At 39.5% G+C, this 23,531-nt stretch overlaps 1 protein-coding gene across 1 annotated transcript in view; it reads left to right on the forward strand.

Moving 5' to 3' along the window:
- LOC126293367 (protein timeless homolog) overlaps nt 1-23,531 on the forward strand; it is a 422,426-nt gene that overhangs the window by 371,683 nt on the left and 27,212 nt on the right. Inside the window, exons 18-24 of the mRNA XM_049986569.1 lie at nt 105-303; nt 6,786-6,931; nt 10,451-10,548; nt 11,854-11,954; nt 17,237-17,339; nt 20,774-20,920; nt 22,986-23,267. Of these exons, the coding sequence (XP_049842526.1) occupies nt 105-303; nt 6,786-6,931; nt 10,451-10,548; nt 11,854-11,954; nt 17,237-17,339; nt 20,774-20,920; nt 22,986-23,267 (1,076 nt within the window). The remainder of the gene's footprint in view (nt 1-104; nt 304-6,785; nt 6,932-10,450; nt 10,549-11,853; nt 11,955-17,236; nt 17,340-20,773; nt 20,921-22,985; nt 23,268-23,531) is intronic.

A 23,531-nucleotide genomic window follows, 5' to 3' on the forward strand; every position in this document is an offset into this window, starting at 1 on the left:
TTGCAACTGTTTTTGAATCTGTTTTTACCTCCAAACATTTTATTTTGCAGAGATGTTTAAAATTGCCAGCTCTCTTTCATCTCTTACCCGTTAATGTCTTGCAGGTTTGCACATCCAAATGTGGTGCAATCGTGCACAATAGTGCTGTCAGAGTTTGACCGGAACACTCCGACAGTGAACCACAGCGCCCTCAAAATCCTGCACCGCATAGGCTGGGACTGCAAGATGTATGTGCTCCTCTTTCAGGTGTCGCTTTTCCGCATCTTCCAGAGAGTGCTGGACTCCAGCCTGCCTGAACACAAGGTAAGAGGCACTGCCTCTCCGTCGTGGGGTCTGTCTCTACTTCGTAACTTTCCCCACCCTACCATCCTTTTCAGTTTGAGGAAGGAAATGCCAGTTCTGAAAACTAGGAATAATTTATTTTATTTTAGTTTTTTTATTTTATTTTTATTTTATTATTATTTTATTATTATTATTATTTTTTTTTTTTTTCACTTTTAAATTTGTCTCTTGGTAGTACCAGAATTTTGCCTACAGAAGGTAAGTACTGCTTAGCCATTTTGTTATTTTGTAATTTTATAGGACATGAGGTAGGGTTATCCACATGTACTGGAAATAGTGTACATATTTTCATACCAATGATTGAAAATGCAATAGGATATTTATTTTCACTGGCAGATTTCCCAGGCCATCACATCGTGATCCCACAGAAAACCACTTTGGAGTACACCTTTTGTCACTTGGTACTGTCCCGGTCTTGAATGCATTAATCAACTACCTACACAATGCTATGACTTCGTAAAATCTTGCCCTGAAATGAGGTCCATTTCTATCCCACACCTCCTAGAGTAGCCTTTTGTCACACTTGCTCTCAAATCTCCGCAGTACCCTCTCAGTGCCTCCTAGCCCGGACCATACACACTGTAAGACTTGCCCTATGCACCCTCCTACCACCACCTACATCAGCCCTATAAGTGAGATCCATTTGCGAAATAACATGTGCTGTGTTCCAACTGTTAAGTAAACACAGTTCACCCTTACTTTGGCATGACTGTCACCCTTATCAGTTGGGATGAATGGGCATAGGCAGCCGGTGTATACTTGCAACACACAATACTCTGATAGAGAACATGCTTACAGCACAACGCTTGTGGCCTCACTGCCTGATTCACCACATGTGTAAGGGGAATTCGGTAGATTCACCTCGGTGCTCTTCGAACCATGCACATACACTGTGAGCCGTGGGACACTTTGCATTGTCCTGCTTCTAGCTGCCATTGTGTTAAGAAAAAACAAACTGCATATAAAGGTGGACATAGTTCCCAAGGATAGATGCACAGTTGTATTGATCCATAATGCTTTCCAGAGTGATGAGTTCACCGAGGAAATGCCATACAAACATTCCCCAGATCATAACACTCCCTCCTACGGCCAGGTCCATTTTGATCATTGTTGCAGGGTGTTTGGTTTCAGATATTTCACACCAATGGAGGATAAAATGGGACTCATCTGAAAAGGCCACTTGTTGCCACTCACTGGATGTCCAGTTATGGTATAAATTACAGCTTTCATCGCCAGTGAATAGCAGTAAGCATGGGTGCATGAACAAGGCACTTGCTACAGAGGCCCGTATGCAGGGACAGTCATTGAGGACACACTGTTGGTAGCCCATTGGTTCACCTGGGCAGTCACTTATTCGACAGTTGCATGTCTGTACCCATCTTGGAAGCCATTGTTTACACCTATCACCAGTGACCCACGATGTACCGCAGTTTTCTCGGCGCCAGTTCTGGACAGTGGCATTTTGCCATTCCAGCAAGCAAACACTTTACAAACTTATCTATCTCGGAAATGCTTCCACATGTGGCCCAACACCAGTGATAGAAAAGCAACTGGAATCACTCAACCTGACGGGATACCATTTCGATTCTACACAGAGTACACGAAAGAACTTGCCCCCTTCTAACAGCCGTGTACTGCAAGTCTCTAGAGGAACGGAAGGTTCCAAATGATTGGAAAAGAGCACAGGTAGTCCCAGTCTTCAAGAAGGGACGTCGAGCAGATGCGCAAAACTATAGACCTATGTCTCTGACATCGATCTGTTGTAGAATTTTAGACATGTTGTTTGCTCGAGTATCATGTCATTTTTGGAAACCCAGAATCTACTCTGTAGGAATCAGCACGGATTCCGGAGACAGCGATCATGTGAGACCCAACTCGCTTTATTTGTTCATGAGACCCAGAAAATATTAGATACAGGCTCCCAGGTAGATGCTATTTTCCTTGACTTCCGGAAGGTGTTCGATACAGTTCCGCACTGTTGCCTGATAAACAAAGTAAGAGCCTACGGAATATCAGACCAGCTGTGTGGCTGGATTGAAGAGTTTTTAGCAAACAGAACACAGCGTGTTGTTATCAATGGAGAGACGTCTACAGACGTTTAAGTAACCTCTGGCGTGCCACAGGGGAGTGTTATGGGACCATTGCTTTTCACAATATATATAAATGACCTAGTAGATAGTGTCGGAAATTCCATGCGGCTTTTCGCGAATGATGCTGTAGTATACAGAGAAGTTGCAGCATTAGAAAATTGTAGCGAAATGCAGGAAGATCTGCATCGGATAGGCACTTGGTGCAGGGAGTGGCAACTGACCCTTAACATAGACAAATGTAATGTATTGCAAATACATAGAAAGAAGGATCCTTTATTGTATGATTATATGATAGCGGAACAAACACTGGTAGCAGTTACTTAATATCTGGGAGTATGCATACGGAACGATTTGAAGTGGAATGATTATATAAAATTAATTGTTGGCAAGGCGGGTACCAGGTTGAGATTCATTGGGCTCCAGTCCTTAGAAAATGTAGTCCATCAACAAAGGAGGTGGCTTACAAAACACTAGTTTGACCTATACTTGAGTATTGCTCATCAGTGTGGGATCCGTACCAGATCGGGTTGACGGAGGAGATAGAGAAGATCCAAAGAAGAGCAGCGCGTTTGTCACAGGATTATTTGGTAAGCGCGATAGCGTTACGGAGATGGTTAGCAAACTCGAGTGGCAGACTCTGCAAGAGAGGCACTCTGCATCACGGTGTAGCTTGCTCGCCAGGTTTCGAGAGGGTGCGTTTCTGGATGAGGTATCGAATATATTGCTTCCCCCTACTTATTCCTCCCGAGGAGATCACGGATTAGAGAGATTCGATCGCGCACGGAGGCTTTCAGACAGTCGTTCTTCCTGCGAACCATACGCGACTGGAACAGAAAAGGGAGGTAATGACAGTGGCACGTATAGTGCCCTCCGCCACACACCGTTGGGTGGCTTGCGGAGTATAAATGTAGATGTAGATGTAGATGTAGATTGTGCCCATTTGGACATCAGATAAATCACTCTATTTCCACATTACAACAATGACCGCACTGTCTCCTGCATCCCGTAGATGCGCTTCATACGCCCCGCAGTGCTAGTGTTGCCCCCCTCCCCGAACATTTGTGAGTGGTTACGGCACACTGAAACGGCGGTGATCACGTTAATGTGACTGGACCTTGTATCCTCTTTTGAAAAGTACCAGTGTAACCAAGGTAATGTTAAGCTTCCAGTAGGAGAACTGTTTAGCATAATTGAGGAAACTGCAACTCTCCCTCCTCCTTCCCCTTCTACCCCACCCCTAGTGTAGTAGGTTTATTTATAACATACCTGATTAAATTCAGGTGGAATGATAATGAACAGCATTAATCAGTATAATGATAATTTATTGTTAATAATAGTGTGTAGACTAGTTTTCTACAATTTATTTGTGTTGTGGTAATGTATACCCAGGACCTATTCGACACTCGTAACTGTTCTCATTCTTGATGGTGCTATTTACTATTAGAATAATCAAAAATGGCATAGCCGATACAGTATCCTAAAACCTGACATCTCATATTGATGAATACTGTTTAAGAGTACTGTGAGATATTAGTCTACAATTTCACATTTGTTGTTCAGCTTCAGATCAGACCTTCAAATCAGTAACAGTAAAATAAACAAAATAAAAAGAATCCTTGCTTTTCTTACTTTTTCTCGTGTAACTTTAACTAAGAACATGAAAACAAGCACATTACCATTGAAATAATCTTGCTGCCATTAAATATTCCTTTTACCACTTGTGTGATCAGGAAGGGGGCTTCATTCTTTTACCTATTTGTTAATAAATTCAATGAATGCCACTTCTACATGACGGAAAAACTGAACCCTGCCGTAATGTAATTCTTATCGCTATCTGATTTAATTTTATCTATACGACCATTTGTACTAACTGGTGGTCTAGGGGTAGCGTCTTTGATTCATAATCAAAACGTCTTCGGCCCCGGCTTCGATCCCCGCCACTGCCTAAATTTTGATAAATAATCAGCATTGGCGGCCGAAGACTTCCGGCATAAGAAGTCAGCCTCATTCTGCCAACGGCCTTGTCAAAGTGGGCGGAGGAGCGGATAGAGGTTCAGGGCACTCTCTTGTCCTAGGGGTGGGCAATTGCCCCTAAAGGCAGAAGAATTGGCAATGATAGATAACATTCCATCAGAATTTCTAAAATCATTAGGGGAAGTGGCAACAAAATGACTATTCACGTTAGTGTGTAGAATATATGAGTCTGGCAACATACCATCTGACTTTCGGAAAAGCATCACCCACACAATTCCGAAGACGGCAAGAGCTGAAACGTGCGAGAATTATCGCACAATCAGCTAAACAGCTCGTGCATCGAAGCTGCTTATAAGAATAATATACAGAAGAATGGAAAAGAAAATTGAGAATGCGCTATGAGACGATCAGTTTGTCTTTAGGAAAAGTAAAGGCACGAGAGAGGCAATTCTGATGTTACGGCTAATAATGGAAGCAAGGCTAAAGAAAAATCAAGGCACGTTCATAGGATTTGTCGACCTGGAAAAAGCGTTCGACAATATAAAATGGTGCAAGCTGTTCGAGATTCTGAAAAAAGTAGGGGTAAGCTATAGGGAGAGACGGGTCATATACAATATGTACAACAACCAAGAGGGAATAATAAGAGTGGACGATCAAGAACAAAGTGCTCATATTAAGAAGGGTGTAAGACAAGGCTGTAGCCTTTCGCCTCTACTCTTCAATCTGTACATCGAGGAAGCAATGATGGAAATAAAAGAAAGGTTCAGGAGTGGAATTAAAATACAAGGTGAAAGGATATCAATGATATGATTCGTTGATGACATTGCTATCCTGAGTGAAAGTGAAGAAGAATTAAATGATCTGCTGAACGGAATGAACAGTCTAATGAAATGAAATGTCGTGTGACGAGGGCCTCCCGTCGGGTAGACCGTTCGCCTGGTGCAAGTCTTTCGATTTGACGGCACTTCGGCGACTTGCGCGTCGATGGCGTACACAGTATTGTTTGAGAGTAAATCGGAGAAAGACGAAGGTAATGAGAAGTAGTAGAAATGAGAACAGCGAGAAACTTAACATCAGGATTGATGGTCACAAAGTCAATGAAGTTAAGGAATTCTGCTACCTAGGCAGTAAAATAACCAATGATGGAGGGAGCAAGGAGGACATCAAAAGCAGACTCGCTATGGCAAAAAAGGCATTTCTGGCCAAGAGAAGTCTACTAATATCAAATACCGGCCTTAATTTGAGGACGAAATTTCTGAGGATGTACGTCTGGAGCACAGCATTGTATGGTAGTGAAACATGGACTGTGGGAAAACCGGAACTGAAGAGAATCGAAGCATTTGAGATGTGGTGCTATAGACGAATATTGAAAATTAGGTGGACTGATAAGGTAAGGAATGAGGAGGTTCTACGCAGAATCAGAGAGGAATGACTTCCATGGTACTAGAGGGAACTGTAGAGGGCAAAAACTGTAGAGGAAAACAGAGATTGGAATACGTCAAGCAAATAATTGAGGACGTAGGTTGCAAGTGCTACTCTGAAATGAAGAGGTTAGCACAGGAAAGGAATTCGTGGCGGGCCGCATCAAACCAGTCAGTAGACTGCCTGTTCATTTCTTTAAACAACATCTGACAGAAAGTAAATTCCAGAATAATATTCCTAGTTTGCTTCGTCTACTGTAAATTCCAATAACATAACCAAAATTACAAAATGGGATTATGTTTGATTTAAAGGAACTGCTGTTGTATTTTTCTTTAAGACCATCTATTGGCTAATGACTATGCTCAGTCCTCCTAGCTTCCACTTTCAATTACCACCTTTTCCAGTACAAGGTGCCACCAGCATCTCTCTCATTGTATTGCTTGATCAGTGCAAATTACTGAGTGTCATGAAAGAAAAGACAGTACCTACGTATCAAAACCTAATCTTCTAAGATGGAACTGTAGAGTGTTAGCATGAGAAAAATTAAGATAAAAATGAATATGAGCAGGCTGTGCTGGTCCCTTACAACATGATCAACAAAACACAAAGAATAAATCAATGAATGCTCTCTGTGCAATAATAATTACAGTTAATTTAACAACTATCTGTTTGTGAAATAATTTTTTTAAAGGTCAGTGACTTTCTGATGCATATGTTGTCAGTGGGCACCTTGCTCATGTTGAAACAATTTTCACCTTGTTCTACTTGTGTCTCTCGTAATGTTACTCATGTCAGCCTAAGTCATCTTCACCTCCCTGATTTTACCTATTTCATCATGTTCCCTACCCCTGTATTTCAATACCTACACTCCAGCCAACATTCCCCTGCTAGATGTTTACGTGTATTAATATATGCTGCATCAGTTCTGTCATTCTTTGATTAAAATGTGATTTACAGGAATTGGCAAAGTTTGCAATTTTCATAATAAGAAAGTTTGCCGAAGTTGCAAAGAATAACCCAAAAGTATACATGGAATTGCTGTTCTGGAAGACTTCTAAAGAGGCATATGAAGTTGAATATGGCTATGGCAGTTACCAAGACAAGTATGTACAAACTTGTTTCATTATGTTGACTTGTTTGTTGTTAATGGTGTTAATTAATGTAGTTTTAAATGAAAAAATGATAAAGGTATCTATTTTGCTAATAAAGTTGCAGTAAAGACCATGATTTCATTAAACTTCACGTAGAATCATTGAGAAGAGAGTGAGAACATGGTTGCACCCCATCTCTCATATTATACAGTAGAACAGTCTGTCAATAGAATAACTAGTGGAATGAACCAAAATAAAAATGTGGAATAAGTTTTGTAATTCCCTCAGATGTGGCAAAGGGTGAGGGAAGGTACTTGACTGGTGCAGGTAGTGTCTCCAAGTGAGGTTATAAGATCAACATTAACAAATTAGAACAAGGTAATGGAATATAGTTCATTTAAGTTAGATGAAACTGAAGGAATTGATTAAGAAGAAGCCACTAAAATAGTAATTGATTTTTGCTATTTGGACGGCAAAATAATCAATGATGTCAAAGTAGAGAGGATACAACATATAGACTAGACTGGCAATGGCAAGAGAAGCATTTCTGAAGGAGAGAAATTTGTTAACATCAAATAATAGATTTACGTTTCAGTAAGCCTTTTGTGAAGGTATTTGTCTAGAGTGCAGGCTTGTATAAAAGTGAAATGTGGATGATTAACAGTTCAGGCAAGAAGATACTGCTACAAGGGAATGATACAGAAAATACTGTTACAGGGGAATGCTGAAGATTAGTTGAGTAGATTGAATAATTAATAAGCAAGTGCAGAATCGAATGGAGAGGAAAAGAAATTTATGTTACACCTTAAAAGAAGGGATTGATTGTTAGAATGCATCTTGAGACATGAAGAAGCTGTCAATTTGGTAAGAGAGGAAAGTGTGTGTGGTAAAAGTTGTAGAGGAAGACAAAGGCTTGACTCTAATAAGCAGGTTTGGGTGGATGTAGGTTGCAGTACTTAAGCAGAGGCTTGCACAAGACAGACTAGCCAAGAGAACTGCATCAGGTCAGCCTTAGGACTGAAGACCACAACAGCAGCAGCAAACCAAGCTGTGTTTAAGCCTTAAAATCACAAGTTTGTGAGTTTGAACTTTGCTTGGGGCATTTAATTTGTTCATGATCACAATTACGAGGGTCATTCAAAACATAATGTAGCACTCCCCCCTCCCCCTTTTTTTTTTTTTTTTTTTTTTTTTAAGCGGGTTGGTATTATTTGCGATTCAGTACACCATATTATTCTCACACTTTTGCCTACAAAACTTTGTTTTTCAGCGTAGTGTCCATTCAGTGTGATGGTCTTACACCTTATTAGTGGGAGGGCCGGTATAAGTGCATGGTACCACTTCACTATGATCTTATCCATACTGGACGAGAGGTCGTGGTTGCGAATGTCAATGTTAAAAAATATATTGGCTCAACCACTTGTTTATAGGGTAAAACATTAAGATTGACACTTTCCGGAAGTCAAGCTTCCATCATCAGAATAGTAAAAAGTTAAATAACCTGTTAAAACTTCCAAAATGCAACATGCACCTGGCACAACAAAATTAAAACATCGTGGCTACTTCCCTTGTTGCAGCCATGTCTTCCAAGGTGCATCTCCACATAGTCATGTTTGGCTACTTGGTGTGTGGTAGCAACGAAGACGCACGGGCGGTTTACGACGATAGAGGAGAAAGCCATGTGGTTAGATGTTGAACACCATAGGCAACACCATTTTAGAGTTTTTTATATTTTTACGACTATGTGGAGATGCGCCTTGGAAGACATGACTGTAACAAGGGAATTAGCCACGACGTTTTAATTTGCACCTTGGAAGACATGACTGTAACAAGGGAAGTAGCCACAATGTTTTAATTTTATTATCAATTTTATTGTGCCTGGTGCATGTTCCATTTTAGCAAGTTTTAACAGGTTCTTTTACGTTTTATTATTCTGGTGATGGAAACTTGACTTCCGAAACGCGTCAATCTTAGTGTTTTACACTATAAACAAGTGGTTGAGCTGATATATTTTTTAACATTGACCACTTCACTAGTTGATGTCAGAGCCGACATCTTGCTGCATCAGTACCTTCCCCATCATCAATGTACTTTTCTTCCTTTGGAGTGCATCCTTCATTGGCCCAAACAGATGCAAGTTGGAAGATGTGGGATGTGGGCAGTAGGGTGGTGAAGCTTTGTGAGCTCCTCTCGGCTTCACAGATTTGGGTGAGGCCTTCCATTGTTGTGGAGAAAGAGAAGTTTGTTTGCATTTTTGTGAAAATGAACATGGACCAATGGTTTGGCTTTGAACATCTTTGGAGGGGAGGTGGTGTGGTGCCACTCAATGGATTGTGGTTTTGTTTCCAGTTCAAAGTGGTGAACCCATATTTCATCGCCTGTGACGATGTTAACAAAAAGTTCTCACGCTCAGTCTTGTGACACACAAACAGTTCCACACAAAGGGTTGTTTTGTTGCTTTCTGTGATCTTCTGTTATGTGCCAAAGAACCCAGCAAGCACACACATTCGAGTATAACGATTGGTGGATGAATGTATCACCACTACGAACAGAGATGTCCAGTTGAACAGTGAGGCATTTGATTGTGATCTGTTGACCACCTAAAATGAGAATGTGTACACTTTCCAATATTGTAGGAGCCACAGCTTTGTGTAGCTGACTACCACACAGGAGATTGGAAAGGTATGGGCAACATTGTTGCAGTGAAGACAGACACTTCACCCAATCCACTCATCATGCTGTTCTTCACTGCCACGTCTCCATAGACATTCTGCAACCGCCTATGAATATGTACGATGCTCTGGTTTTCCACCAAAAGAAACTCAATGATAGTTCTCTGCTTGCAACGTACCTCTGTTACAGATACCACTTTGAAGACTACATTCAGTGCTGTCAGGTATTGGAACTTTATGAAACTACAGGGGCTGAAGTAGGAGTATTCCATGATGTCCTACAACAAATTAGGCATTTTTTCAACCAAAATTGAGTGAGAAAAAATGCGCTGCATTACTTGTCGAATGCCCCTCGTAAATATAGTGGTCTACTGCTGAGAATGAAAGTGTACTATGACACCTGTTACTCTTACAGTTTTTCCACGAACATGTGTTGCCTCTAATAGAAAATGCTATTTCTTGTACCACCGCCTGGTTCTATGCATTTCAGGTTGCTGCAATTTTAATTTTAATGAGAGGTTCTTTATGTTTTCACATAATAACTGTCTCACAATGGCAATTTTTGATGAGCTAAAAGCATGATGAACTTACATCATTCAAGGATATGTGACCTAGTGAAATATCAAATTAAACAGCGCTGTGGTATAACACCCACTTAAAGAAGTTTATGGGAAAAGTTTCTGTAAAATTAGCCAAATTTTCTGGTGAAATGAAGAGGGTCTAAGGGATAAGGCATAATTTTTCTGGTTGCTCCTGTTTTACAAAGTTCAGTTTCCGTAGCATATCAAATTATTTTTTTATTTTGTGCTTATATATGTGTTATTTCTGATGAACCTCTTTGCTGATTTTTTTTCTTAAGGTCAGCTGCAGCTAAGAAGGTGTGGTCAGAAGAGGAGGAGAATGAGCTGCGAGTCTTGTACGAGGAGTACATGAAAACACCGGACACGAATGGCCTTGGTAAATGATTACACTAGTTTAGGCAAGCACTCTTCTGTATCCGACTGGTGGTGGTGATACATAGATACACGTAACAGCGCGGATGACTTTTGGGCTGTAACTCATTTTGTGGTTACACACTCTCTGGTTCACAGACATATACATACACCCATCTGTTCGGCACAGTATACGAATTGATAATGATATGAGTTCTCACTTTCGTTTATTAACTTTTAATGCCACAATCTCCAGTCTACTCAATCGAAGCAGGTTCGCAATTTATATTGTATCCTTAGGTGGTCTGCTTCATAATATCAATATTCTCTTGCTATAAATTTTAATATATTTTATCATAATCTAATGACCTCTGTATCAGTTCGTAAATATTCCTGACAGTAACACAGATGAAAATATATCCCACAATATTATTCTCCTTGTTACTTCATAATAGATTCTTTAAACAGTGTCCAAATTTGATTCATGAGCTGTGCAGATTCATATTTATTCAATAGTGATTGTGCAGAGCTCTGCTTCAATACCCAGTTAAGGGAATTCATTTGCTCCTCATTTTTTAACCTATGGCAATTTTGCTTGTTCACTCAGAGATCAACTTTCTTTTGCCTCTTGATTGCTATTTGCCTATAGACTGTAATAATTGTAAATAATTTTGATTCATTTCTGTCTTAAAGTGAATTCCAATAAACAATGAATTTTGAAAAACACATAAGCATTATTTTCTCTTTTCAGAAAATAAGGCATGCTCCAGTTTATTGACATAAACTGAATACAGTTACGCCAATCATTGTTACATATACAGCTAATAGTGACTTCTGTCAACAAGTCTTTACCAGTGGTGGACAATGTCTAATTGCAAATGTGATCAGTATTACATTGATGGTATTGTACCATGAAATCAGTTGAGACATTTTATTATTAATAACAATCTGTGCTGATTGTCACAGTATCTTCTCGCTGGTTTTGGTGCATAAATCTACCAGTGGCTGATTTAGCATAAATTTTGACACGCCTGCAGATATCATCTGTACACTAAAAGTGAAATGGAGAAAATACAATGACATCAGTAACAATAAATATAATATAGTATTAATAAATGTTATGTACCTAAATTATAACAGTGTACTTATATTAATTATTATTTCACAAATGCCATACTTGTCGTCACTCAGGTGGTAGAGATCACTGTCCCACACTACTTTTTTTGTGACTCTGAACTGTTTACAATACCTTGCTGTAAACTGACTAATGCAATAGCAAAAAATCATTAGCATGTTCCAGTACCTTATTTTCTCTCTTATTGTGTTCCAGATGTTTTGGATTTCATTATGAAGAACATGATAAGCCAAGATCGTTCCCGTCGTGGAGTTACAAAGAAGATGAGAGAGATGGGATTCATTCTGCCCAAAGCTGTAAGCATCTAGTTTCAATTATTACTTCTGAAAATTGTATTTTACAAAGGACTGAGAAGTGTATTGCTGTCAGTAGCTCCTTTTGTGATTCATAAACGTTCCCCCCTCTGCAGAATCAATTACCACCCACAGCTCATGGCAGTACTCGAAAACTTCATTCCATCAAGGTTCACAACAGGCAGTGATGATGTATTCGTTGATTGCACTATTCTATGTAGTCAGTACAAATCCTTTTGTCATGCTACTTCAGCACCAAACATGGAAGCATAAAAATATTGATTCTAGCATATTGATTTTGTTCCACCTTCTCAGTTACATGTCATGCTCCACAGATTCTGAGAGACAAGCAAAGATTTATGGACAGACTACAACTCTAAAATTACAGAAATGGAAAGATTAAAAAGGCAAGGATGCAATCTTACTCCAATCGTTACCACATTGTATAAGTGTTGGTGGAAATAAAATTAAAGTCTTATGAGTGTGATTAAAATTCAGAGTGGAAGGATATCAGTGGTGAGATTCACTGATGACACTGGTATCCTTGGAAAATGAGGTCTTATTGATGAGAATGAACTGTTGAATGAGCAGATATCATGGATTGATAGTAAATTGAAGAAAATCGAAAATAATGGGAGTAGCAAAAATAAGATGAGCAGTAAACCTAACATCAGAACAGATGACCACATAGCAGACATTGTGAAGGTTTTCTGCTGTTGTGGAAGCGAAATAATGTGTGATGGATGAATAGAGGAGGATAGAAGCAGCAGCCTAGTACTGGTGAGGAACACATTCCCCACTTTTTGAGTTTGATAGTATGGAGCATAGGCCGTGTTTTGGGGAAGAAATTTCTGAGGGTATTTGTCTGCAACACAGTGTTGTATGACAGTGAATCACGGGTTATGAGAAAACCAGACAAGAAGAGAGTTGAAGAATTTGAGGTGTGATGTTACAGAAGGATGTTGAAAATTATGTTGATTGATAAGTTATGAGGAGGTTCTCCACAGAATTTATTAAGGAAGGAACATATAGTAAACATTATCAAGAAGAAGTGACAGGATAATAGGGCATGTTTTATAAAATCCATTACTAATATCAGTGTCACTAGAGTGAGCAGTAGAGAGAAAAAACTGCACAGGAAGACAGGCTTGGCAGAAAATCCTAAGAAATTTTTGTCTTATGTCAAAGCAGTAGGTGGATCAAAACAAAATTTCCAGACACTCTGTGGCCAAAATGGTACTGAAACAGAGGATGACAGACTAAAGACCGAAATACTAAATGTCTTTTTCCAAAGCTGTTTCACAGAGAAAGACTGCACTGTAGTTCCTTCTCTAGAGTGTCGCACAGATGACAAAATGGTAGATATCGAAATAGACGACAGAGGGATACAGAAACAATTAAAATCACTCAAAAGGAGGAAATGCCGCTGGACCTGATGGGATACCAGTTCAATTTCACACAGAGTACAGGAAGCAACTTGCCCCCCTTCTTGCAGCAGTGTACCGTAGGTCTCTAGAACAGCGTAGCATTCCAAAGGATTCGAAAAGGGCACAGGTCATCCCCGTTTTCAAGAAAGGACGTCGAACAGATGTGCAGAACTAGAGACCTATATCTCTAATGTCGATCAGTTGTAGAATTTTGGAACACGTATTACGTTCGAGTATAATGACTTTTCTGGAGACTAGAAATCTAGTCTGTAGGAATCAGCATGGGTTTCGAAAAAGACGCTCGTGTGAAACCCGGCTCGTGCTATTCGTCCACGAGACTCAGAGGGCCATAGACACAGGTTCCCAGGTAGATGCCGTGTTTCTTGGCTTCCGCAAGGCATTCGATACAGTTCCCCACAGTCGTTTAATGAACAAAGTAAGAGCATATGGACTATCAGACCAACTGTGTGATTGGATTGAAGAGTTCCTAGATAACAGAACGCAGCATGTCATTCTCAATGGAGAGAAGTCTTCCAAAGTAAGAGTGATTTCAGGTGTGCCGCAGGGGAGTGTCATAGGACCGTTACTATTCACAACATACATAAATGACCTTGTGGATGACATCGAAAGTTTACTGAGGCTTTTTGCGGATGATGCTGTGGTATATCGAGAGGTTGTAACAATGGAAAATTGTACTGAAATGCAGGAGGATCTGCAGCAAATTGACTCATGGTGAAGGGAATGGCAGTTGAATCTCAATGTAGACAAGTGTAATGTGCTGCGAATACATAGAAAGAAAGATCCCTTATCATTTAGCTACAATATAGCAGGTCAGCAACTGGAAACAGTTAATTCCATAAATTATCTGGGAGTATGCATTAGGAGTGATTTAAAATGGAATGATCATATAAAGTTGATCATCGGTGAAGCAGGTGCCAGACTGAGATCCTTAGGAAGAATCCTAAGGAAATGCAATCCGAAAGCAAAGGAAGTAGGTTACAGTACACTTGTTCGCCCACTGCTTGAATACTGCTCAGCAGTGTGGGATCCGTATCAGATAGGGTTGATAGAAGACATAGAGAAGATCCAACGGAGGGCAGCGTGCTTCGTTACAGGATCATTTAGTAATCACGAAAGCGTTACGGAGATGATAGATAAACTCCAGTGGAAGACTGCAGGAGATACGCTCAGTAGCTCGGTACGGGCTTTTGTTGAAGTTTCGAGAACATACCTTCACCGAAGAGTCAAGCAGTATATTGCTCCCTCCTACGTATATCTCGCGAAGAGACCGTGAGGATAAAATCAGAGAGATTAGAGGCCACACAGAGGCATACTGACAATCCTTTCCATGAACAATACGAGACTGGAATAGAAGGGAGAACCGATGGAGGTACTCAAGGTACCCTCCGCTTGCGGAGTATGGATGTAAATGTATATGTAGAACAGAATATATCCATATTAGATAAGGACATTTAATGCAAGTGCAACTGTGAGATGAAGGGTTTGGCACAGGAGAGGAAGTAGTGATGGACTGCGTCATACCAGACAGAAGACTGATCACCCCAAGAAAGAGAGAGAGAGAGATGTGACGATGCTCGCCTGCCTTATTTCTTCATTTGTTGTCCTCCTTTTCGATGTACTGGCTGAAAAAAATAGGGGTTGGATGTACAACTACTGTCTGCTATAAATGATGTAGCCAGCAGATGCACATTTCCATTGCACAGTCATTTCCTTTCACTGTTAACAACCCCTCAATATTACACAGTTATATGGCCAGTGCACTGTTGTTTTAACTTTCCATAAACCTCATTAATAGTTTGCAGGCGAACAACCACATACTGCTACAATAGTTTACTGTTGAACATTTAAAAGCAAATAAAAACATAACCACATAGTCCACAGTTCTTTCAGAATAATCAGGTACATATGGAGCAGATACTGTCATTGGTTTAACACACGGTTTGTTGGTGTAACACTTATTTCACTGTTAAGTTGTTGCATTGTTGTCATTCTAACCAACACAGGTTCCTCACCTGAAACTCAGCCCATGGACTGACTGACTCGTGACCAAGAATTGGGCCCTTATATACCCTCACAATGATAGGTGCTGAAACTACACATTGTTCAAAGTTTAATTTACAGAAATTACAATTAAAACTTAACTCATTCTATTAACTGAGTGCATCAAAAAACTCATTCCTTTTAACAGTTTCTTCTTGTACAAGGGTTAGGCCGAATTACCTGTTTAAATGATGAAATTAACATATATAGTTACGTAAACAATACTTTTGACAAAACTGTTAACTACTTTGGAATTAATTAAGGGCTGGCTTTGCTAATATGTTTTCAAATAGAGCCAAATCAATAGAATTTAAGTTACGAAACAATTAAGGATTTCTACCTATAATGAAAGATACTAACCAGGAAGTCAAAATAAATTAGAAAATCAATTACATACACAAAACTAAGCACAGAATTAGATCTGGTGTTACATTATTTAAAACTGAGGTCCAACGATTCTCTTTTTATGAAAATGCAAATTGTGCTCATGTATGTCAATGGTACTTAGTTAAAAGAGAAAAAAAAATAATTCTAAGGAGGCAGGTGGCAAAACAAGATGGGAAGTAAAATTATACCAGCTCACTTCATTACAGACAGAGAGAGAGAGAGAGAGAGAGAGAGAGAGAGAGAGAGAGAGAGAGAGAGAGAGAGAGAGAGAGACTAGTAACAATAACTGATTGCCTCCATTTATAATAATAAAGGGTTTTAACTGTTTTCTGCATCGTTATAATAATAAAGGGTTTTAACTGTTTTCTGCATCGCACTGTACTTAAACATTTAACTTGCAGTTGCCACCTTTAAAAATTTTACAGTCATCACTGATATACTGTTGAGCTGCAGTGTCTGAGAAGACTTTTGGGGTAGCATGACCAAATAAAAACCTTCATGGTGTGTAAGACGCATCAGTTCAGCTAAAATTCACAAGCTTTCAACAGCTGTCATCACCACTGTTATTACAGAGTTAAAACTACTGACTACTGGGAATGGCAAGCTGTCATCCTCTTACTGTATGTTCAAATTATGTGGCATAATTGAGGACCATCACTGAGGCAAATTTTGTCTACAGCGCATTGTGCGTGTGCACACGTCAGACTGTAATTTTGAGGCTGTTATTCACGTCAAAGTGGGATTTTGCTAGTAAAATTTTGTTTAAAGAAATTTTTAAATTTGCCCAGATTTTTGTGGGACACTCTGTATATTTTTATCTATACTGAAGTGGCTATGAAGCCTTCTATGTCTGCAGTTGGTTGAAATTTGATCTGTATTGTAACAAAAATCTTCTAAATTGTATTTGTAATTTTTGTAGTCGGTGCTCACTCGCTGGTAACAGACTGAAATTCACTTTTCAACCTCTGCTTCATAGTTTACAGATGCTAGACATCTGTTTCTTGCATTTTACAGTCACTCTTTTGGGCAATTTTGTGCTTAAATTACTGGGGAAAGTAGTATAGCTTTTTAATGTTTTCATAGCATATAGTACACAGAAAAAAGTATATGAATAACTTTTTACAAAACAAGAATTTCACTGATGAATATAGGCCAAAGCATTGTTGACAGGTTACTAACGCATTGAAATGACTGCAATAATATCTACGGATTCCTAACATTGGTTGCAATTTATTCTGAGGCACTCTTCCCATTCTGTAGACAAATGCAAACTTTAGACTGGTCTGATTTTCGTTACCTGGAATTATTTCATTTCAGTTTATCACCATTTCGAATTTGCTTACTGTAATTCTCTTTGCACTCCACACAACGTATTTTTTAATTGCAAGCACACTGACTTGTCTATTTCAGGGCAGTCGCAAGGTCGGTGGCAGTTCACGACCTCCGAAAGAGTGGTCTGAAGCTGAAGAAGCGCAGCTGAGGCAGTTGTTTGAAGAATTCAAAGATGCTATGGGTTAGTGAGAACTTTGTAATACAGTTGTCAATGTGAAAACTAAGAAGTACTTGTCATGCAAAGGTATAGATGCTGTATGCAAAAATTGAAGCATTGGAGTGAAATTGGAAGACTTAGTTTGCTGGATTCAGGTTTCCTTTGTGAGGTGTTAAAGTGTAAATCAGGTAGCAGGAAAGGTGCTGAGAAGTAACACCTGATAGCAGCACCTTCAAATTTCTGGCAGTGAGGGGGCAGTTTAATAACTAATCAGTGAAGCTTTTACTGTAAAACAGTTAACATCATAAAAACATGCCACAACATAAGATAAAATAAAAGTAGAAATAAAAAACAGTACTGATCCAGTAATTATTTATTTACTCTCGGTCTAAGCTTCATACATACATTGTTCAAATGGAGTACAGTGGGACATCAGCTGGTATAAATTTATATTAAAAATGAAGAAATTCCTCCAGCTGTACTTAAGGTGTAGATTTTATTTTGGCAACTAGGTTCAGTGTTGTAACAGCATCATCTTCAGGCCCATACACTTGCTGACATCAACTGCATGTGGCTGATACTAGAAGTCAGTGGTGAAATATGGATGTGCTCCATGTGGAAGGTGACCTTCCACACGGAACACGTCCATATCTCACCACTGACCTCTAGTATGAGCCGCAAGCAGTTGACGTCAGCAAGTGTATGGGCCTGAAGATGACGCTGTTACAACATTGAAACTAGTTGCCAAAATAAAATCTACACCTTAAGTACAGCTGGAGGAATTTCTTCATTTTTAATATAAATTTTCAATCTAAGTGACCATTTTCAGACCGGAGACCTCTTGATGGCTTGTGGAGCCAGTCACTGCATTTGGTAACTGATGCTTGTTGATACAACAGGCCCATATGACTGTAGAGCTTCTAGCCTGAAGACAATTTAGACCGACATTAATAACAGGAAGAAATAAATAATTGTTACAGTTCTGGATTGATTTTTGCAGTTATACTGTTAAATACAGTCACTGTTATTCTGCTGTGGTGCAGGGGGGGGGGGGGGGGGGGGGGGAGTGTTTGGCACTTCTCTGATTTGTGCCAGATAATTGGTATGAAGCATGTGAAGAGAAACAGCTATTAGGTGAGGATATAAAATTCCATCCATTTGTCTTATACAGATTGGCAATGAACCAGTATTTGGGGCAGAATAACTGGCGTACCACATCTTTCATCTCTCCAAAAATCATGTAAACTAAATTCTTTGCTTATCTGAAGTAGATTAAAACTGATGACACTATACACAGATCCAGATTCTCATCCTTTGTGTGCAATAATCTCGGTGACTCATTTAATAGCATATCATAGTCTGACAGTTCAAAGAAAAGAAGCACATTTTGTGTTATCACAAAGTAGGGGAGAGTGTCACTGACACAATACAGGATTTGGGGTGGACATTATTAAAACAAAGGCATTTTTCGTTGCGGCGGAATCTTCTCATGAAATTTCCATCATCCACTTTCTCCTCCAAATCCAAAAATATTTTGTTGGCACCAACCTACACAGGGAGAAATGATCACTGTAATAAAATAAGGGAAATCAGAGCTGGCACAGAGAGATGCAGGCTTTCATTTTTTCCGCATGCTGTTCGAGATTGGTATAATAGAGAATTATTGTGGAGCCAGTTTGATGAACCTTCCACCAGGCACTTAAGTATGATTTGCAGAGTACCCATCTAGATGTAGATGTGAATGTAGCTTCTTTTGCCTGTGCCAGTGCTCTGTGTGTGTCACAAATGCTACATTGCACATTTGTTCACATTCCACATTAATCTGTGGGTCCCCTATAGAACTGCCTGAGTAAGACAATTATTTTGCTTGATAATACCAATGGTACTTTCCTAATACAGCACAGTGTTCAGGCCAACCTTCGTATTGAGGATAACTTTCCCAAGGACCATGTTAGTGTACTAGGAAATGACAAATTCTATTTACAATATCTTTGTGTCCACTTAATTTTAAATTTTGACTCGTTTGTAGGATAATGTGTGTGTCTTTCACTATTAGAATTTTAGTAAATTGTGAATATGATGTGAACTACAATATGGGGAAAGACATCTGCTCACTGCATAGAAGAAACATTGAGCACTTGGTTGTCATATAAATAAGTTGTTGATGACTGTTGTTCATGTTTGATCATTGACTTCTTTCTGTTCCAGCACACACTATATGCATGTCTTTCCCCATACTGTTGTTTATATTTCACAATTCCCTTTCGCACCCTATCTTTTCTGTTCCAGCTCTCCAGGCTCAATGTATTGTTGAAGAAGTTTCATTCACTAAACTTGGACATTGATATAGGAATTGTCATCCCTTCTTTAAATGAATATGGTTAAATATGTTAGTTTTTTTCAGTATATTTGCTGGTTTCATCTTTATGAAACATTGGAAATTGATATAGGAATTATCATTCATTCTTTAAATGGAAATGGTTAAAATATATTAGTATTTTTCAGTGCATTTGTTGCTATCATCTTTTGAGAGGTTGGCATATGTTCAAGTGAAATTTGAAGAGATGTGTCATTTTGCAAAAGGTAGGAACAATAGGTAATTACTTATACAGAATCAGTGATGAAGCTATTTTGATGAGCTGTTGACATATGTTCTTTAAATGACATTATAATATTACGATTTCCTGGAACAGATTTCACTCATCTCCCCATTTTCTAATAAAGCCCATAGAGATATTTCATTATGTAACATGTTTTCTTGTAAATGTATACATTTTCAGACAGAGAAAAAAATTAGGCTACATGTTGCAATATTATTTTTAAAAGATTTTGGTTCCTAAATTGGAATAATTGTGCAAAAACATTTTTCAGTAGGATATTTCCAGAATTACAAAATTTAGAAAGGAGGTTCTTTGTGTAATAGGTGTGACAATCTAAAAACAAAAACTTATTAGCTGGGCCACATTTAAAATTCACATTGATTTTCTGAATCTTTAAATTTTGAACATGTACTTAAATAAAATGTTTCCACAAAAAATACTTATGCAAATGTCATCCACCAATCGCAAATTATACTCTGAACAATAAGACTGAAAAATGCAGCTTGAAAAAGAATTTTGACATTCCTTATACTTGTTTATGTAGCAAATGGATTAAGTACCAAAAAACCAGTGTGTTAAGAGTTGTATGAAAGCACATGAAAGTATTCCATTTTGTTACTTTTCAGGTAGAATGCCTCTAGTCTTTTCAGCAAACTAATACTGCGCTTTGCTTTATTACTTCAGAAAATGCGTCTTTATTCTTCACTTAATGATTATGCACATGCCACCTTCTATCATTCATTTAAATATCCAAACAAATAGAATGGCATGAGCAGTGTTGTTACAATCTGTGTTTTGCATGTTGCAAGTGTTCTGTCTAATGTTGTTTTAAAGTCTGAATGCCATTTTCCCCCACAGATCCTTTGGACTGCATATTGGCTCGACTGGATGTGAAGAGGCCTAAGAACCGAGTAAAGGATAAAATAGTCGAGCTGGGTCTCGTCGCAGACAGAAAGGAGCTTCGCAAGAAACGTGCACGCAAGTCTGATGGTGCTCCTGGAAAAAGTATGTAGAACTGAAAACAGTGTTAGTTGTCAGTTAGAATGTGTGTACGTGTAAGTGTGTTAGGTTTCATAAAATGGAACATCATTCCTTGCAAATCTTTTTGTCCCAGTTTGTAGGGAGTCAGTAAGTACAGTTTAAACAGCCTGGCAGACTAAGACTGTATGTTGGAGCAGGCCTCAAACTTGGGAGCTTTGCCTTTCGTAGGCAAGTGCTCCACCAACTGAACCATCCATGCACAGCTGACGACTTGCCCTCACAGCTTTGCTTCCACCAGTACCTCGTGTCCCACCTCTCAAATTTCTCAGGAGTTCTCCTGGGTAGAGCTAGTAGTTCAAATGGCTCTGAGCACTATGGGACTTAACATCTGAGGTCCCCTAGAACTTAGAACTACTTAAACCTAACCAACATAAGGACGTCACACACATCCATGCCCAAGGCAGGATTCGAACCTCCGACCGTAGCGGTCATGTGGTTCCAGATGGAAGTGCCTAGAACCACTCGGCCACACCGGCCAGCCAGAGCTAGTAGTCTTGGAAGAAAGGACACTGCAGAGACACGGCTCAGCCACAGCCTGGGGGATTTTTTCCAATGAATTTTCACTGTGGAATGTAGTGTGTGCTGATTTGAAACTTCTTGGCAGGTTAAAACTATGTGCCGCAATGGAACCCGTCCTGCTAGGTATCCAGACAAACTTCTGTGAAGCTTGGAAGGTGGGAGATGAGGGACTGCCAGAAGTAAAGCTGTGAGGGCAGGTCACGAACGTGCTTGGGTAGGTCGGTTGGTAGAGCACTTGGCCATGAAAGGCAAAGGTCCCAAGTTCGAGACTCGGTCCGGCACACCATTTTAAGGGAATTTTACTGATTACATGGTACAGTTATTTCATTCTGATGACACTTTAATGATTTAGTCTTTGATTACACTGAAGTATCACATTATTTTTTGTATTAATGTGTGTTAAGGAATGTATTGTTGTTGTTGTGGTCTTCAGTCCAGAGACTGGTTTGATGCAGCTCTCCATGCTACTCTATCCTGTGCAAGCTTCTTCTTCTTCTCCCAGTACCTACTGCAACCTACATCCTTTTGAAACTGTTTAGTGTATTCATCTCTTGGTCTCCCTCTACAATTTTTACCCTCCACGCTGCCCTCCAATACTAAATTGGTGATCCCTTGATGCCTCAGAATATGTTCTACCAACTGATCCCTTCTTCTAGTCAAGTTGTACTACAAATTTCTCTTCTCCCCAATTCTGTTCAATACCTCCTCATTAGTTATGTGATCTACCCATATAATCCTCTGCATTCTTCTGTAGCACCACATTTCAAAAGCTCTTCTTGTCTAAACCATTTATCGTCCACATTTCACTTCCATACATGGCTACACTCCATACAAATACTTTCAGAAACGACTTCCTGACGCTTAAATCTATACTCGATGTTAACAAATTTCTCTTCTTCAGAAACGCTTCCCTTGCCCTTGTCAGTCTACATTTTATATCCTCTCCGACCATCGTGAATTATTTTGCTCCCCAATTTACTACTTTAAGCATCTCATTTCCTAATCTAATTTCCGCAGCATCACCCGATTTAATTCGACTACATGCCATTATCATCATATTTTGCTTTTGTTGATGTTCATCTTATATCCTCCTTTCAAGACACTGTCCATCCCGTTCAGCTGCTCTTCCAGGTCCTTTGCTGTCTTTGACAGAATTACAATGTCATTAATGAATATATTGTAAAATATTTGGAATGCCTGATGGCCCTAATCTTGCCATGATTAACAAAATGAAAAATAAGTAATAATAAAGATGTGCAGTTGCTGACTTTTGCTGTGACGTAGTACTATTAAAAAAACTATTTATTTTTAATGACACTGTCCCATGAGCACTTGGCAGTGCCATAAGATTTTTGTCAGATTTGAAATGCTAATTTGATTGTGTTGTAACAATGAAAGAACATTGTCAACCGGTCTATTAATCTGCATTGAAAGTATGCAGTTATTTATGATTAGAAATTTGTTATGTGAAATGCGTAATGCAGCCTGTACATTTTATCACTCATCCCAGGTCGTCACAAATCGAGGAACGCGAGCAACAGCGAAGGTGAGAGTGGCAGTGACCGCACCGGCGACTCCTCCGACTCCGAGTCTGACGGCAGCAGGAGTAGGAGCGCGTCTCCACCCCCGCGTGGCAAGCAGCGCCCCACGGTGCCGGCGAAGAAGCGCCAGGTGGGCCAGACGACGGGGGCGGCGAGGAAGCCGCGCGGCACTGCGGGGAAGAGTACCAGAAAGCCGGCTGCCGTCTCCACGGCAGAGCTTGCCAGCATACTGCGGGATCTCATGGATAAAGGTCAGATGGCACCCGCCATGCCAGCATTGCCCACTCTCTTTACTTGTTTATGAATACAGGAGTGAATTTTTCTGCATTATGTAACTGTGGGTCTTATTATCGGTTGTCGATTCCCTGATTAAATTTTGCTTTAGTAAGCTACTCTAATTCACATAACTATGGAAAATTAACAGATGAGTGCACGGTATCAAAATACGTGTTAATTGTTACAATAATGTAAAAGCAGCTTGTTGCCTCTGTTCATAATGCCGTTTATTAAGAAGA

Source organism: Schistocerca gregaria, chromosome 10 (genome assembly GCF_023897955.1).
Source record: "Schistocerca gregaria isolate iqSchGreg1 chromosome 10, iqSchGreg1.2, whole genome shotgun sequence".
Taxonomy (NCBI): Eukaryota; Metazoa; Arthropoda; class Insecta; order Orthoptera; family Acrididae; genus Schistocerca; species Schistocerca gregaria.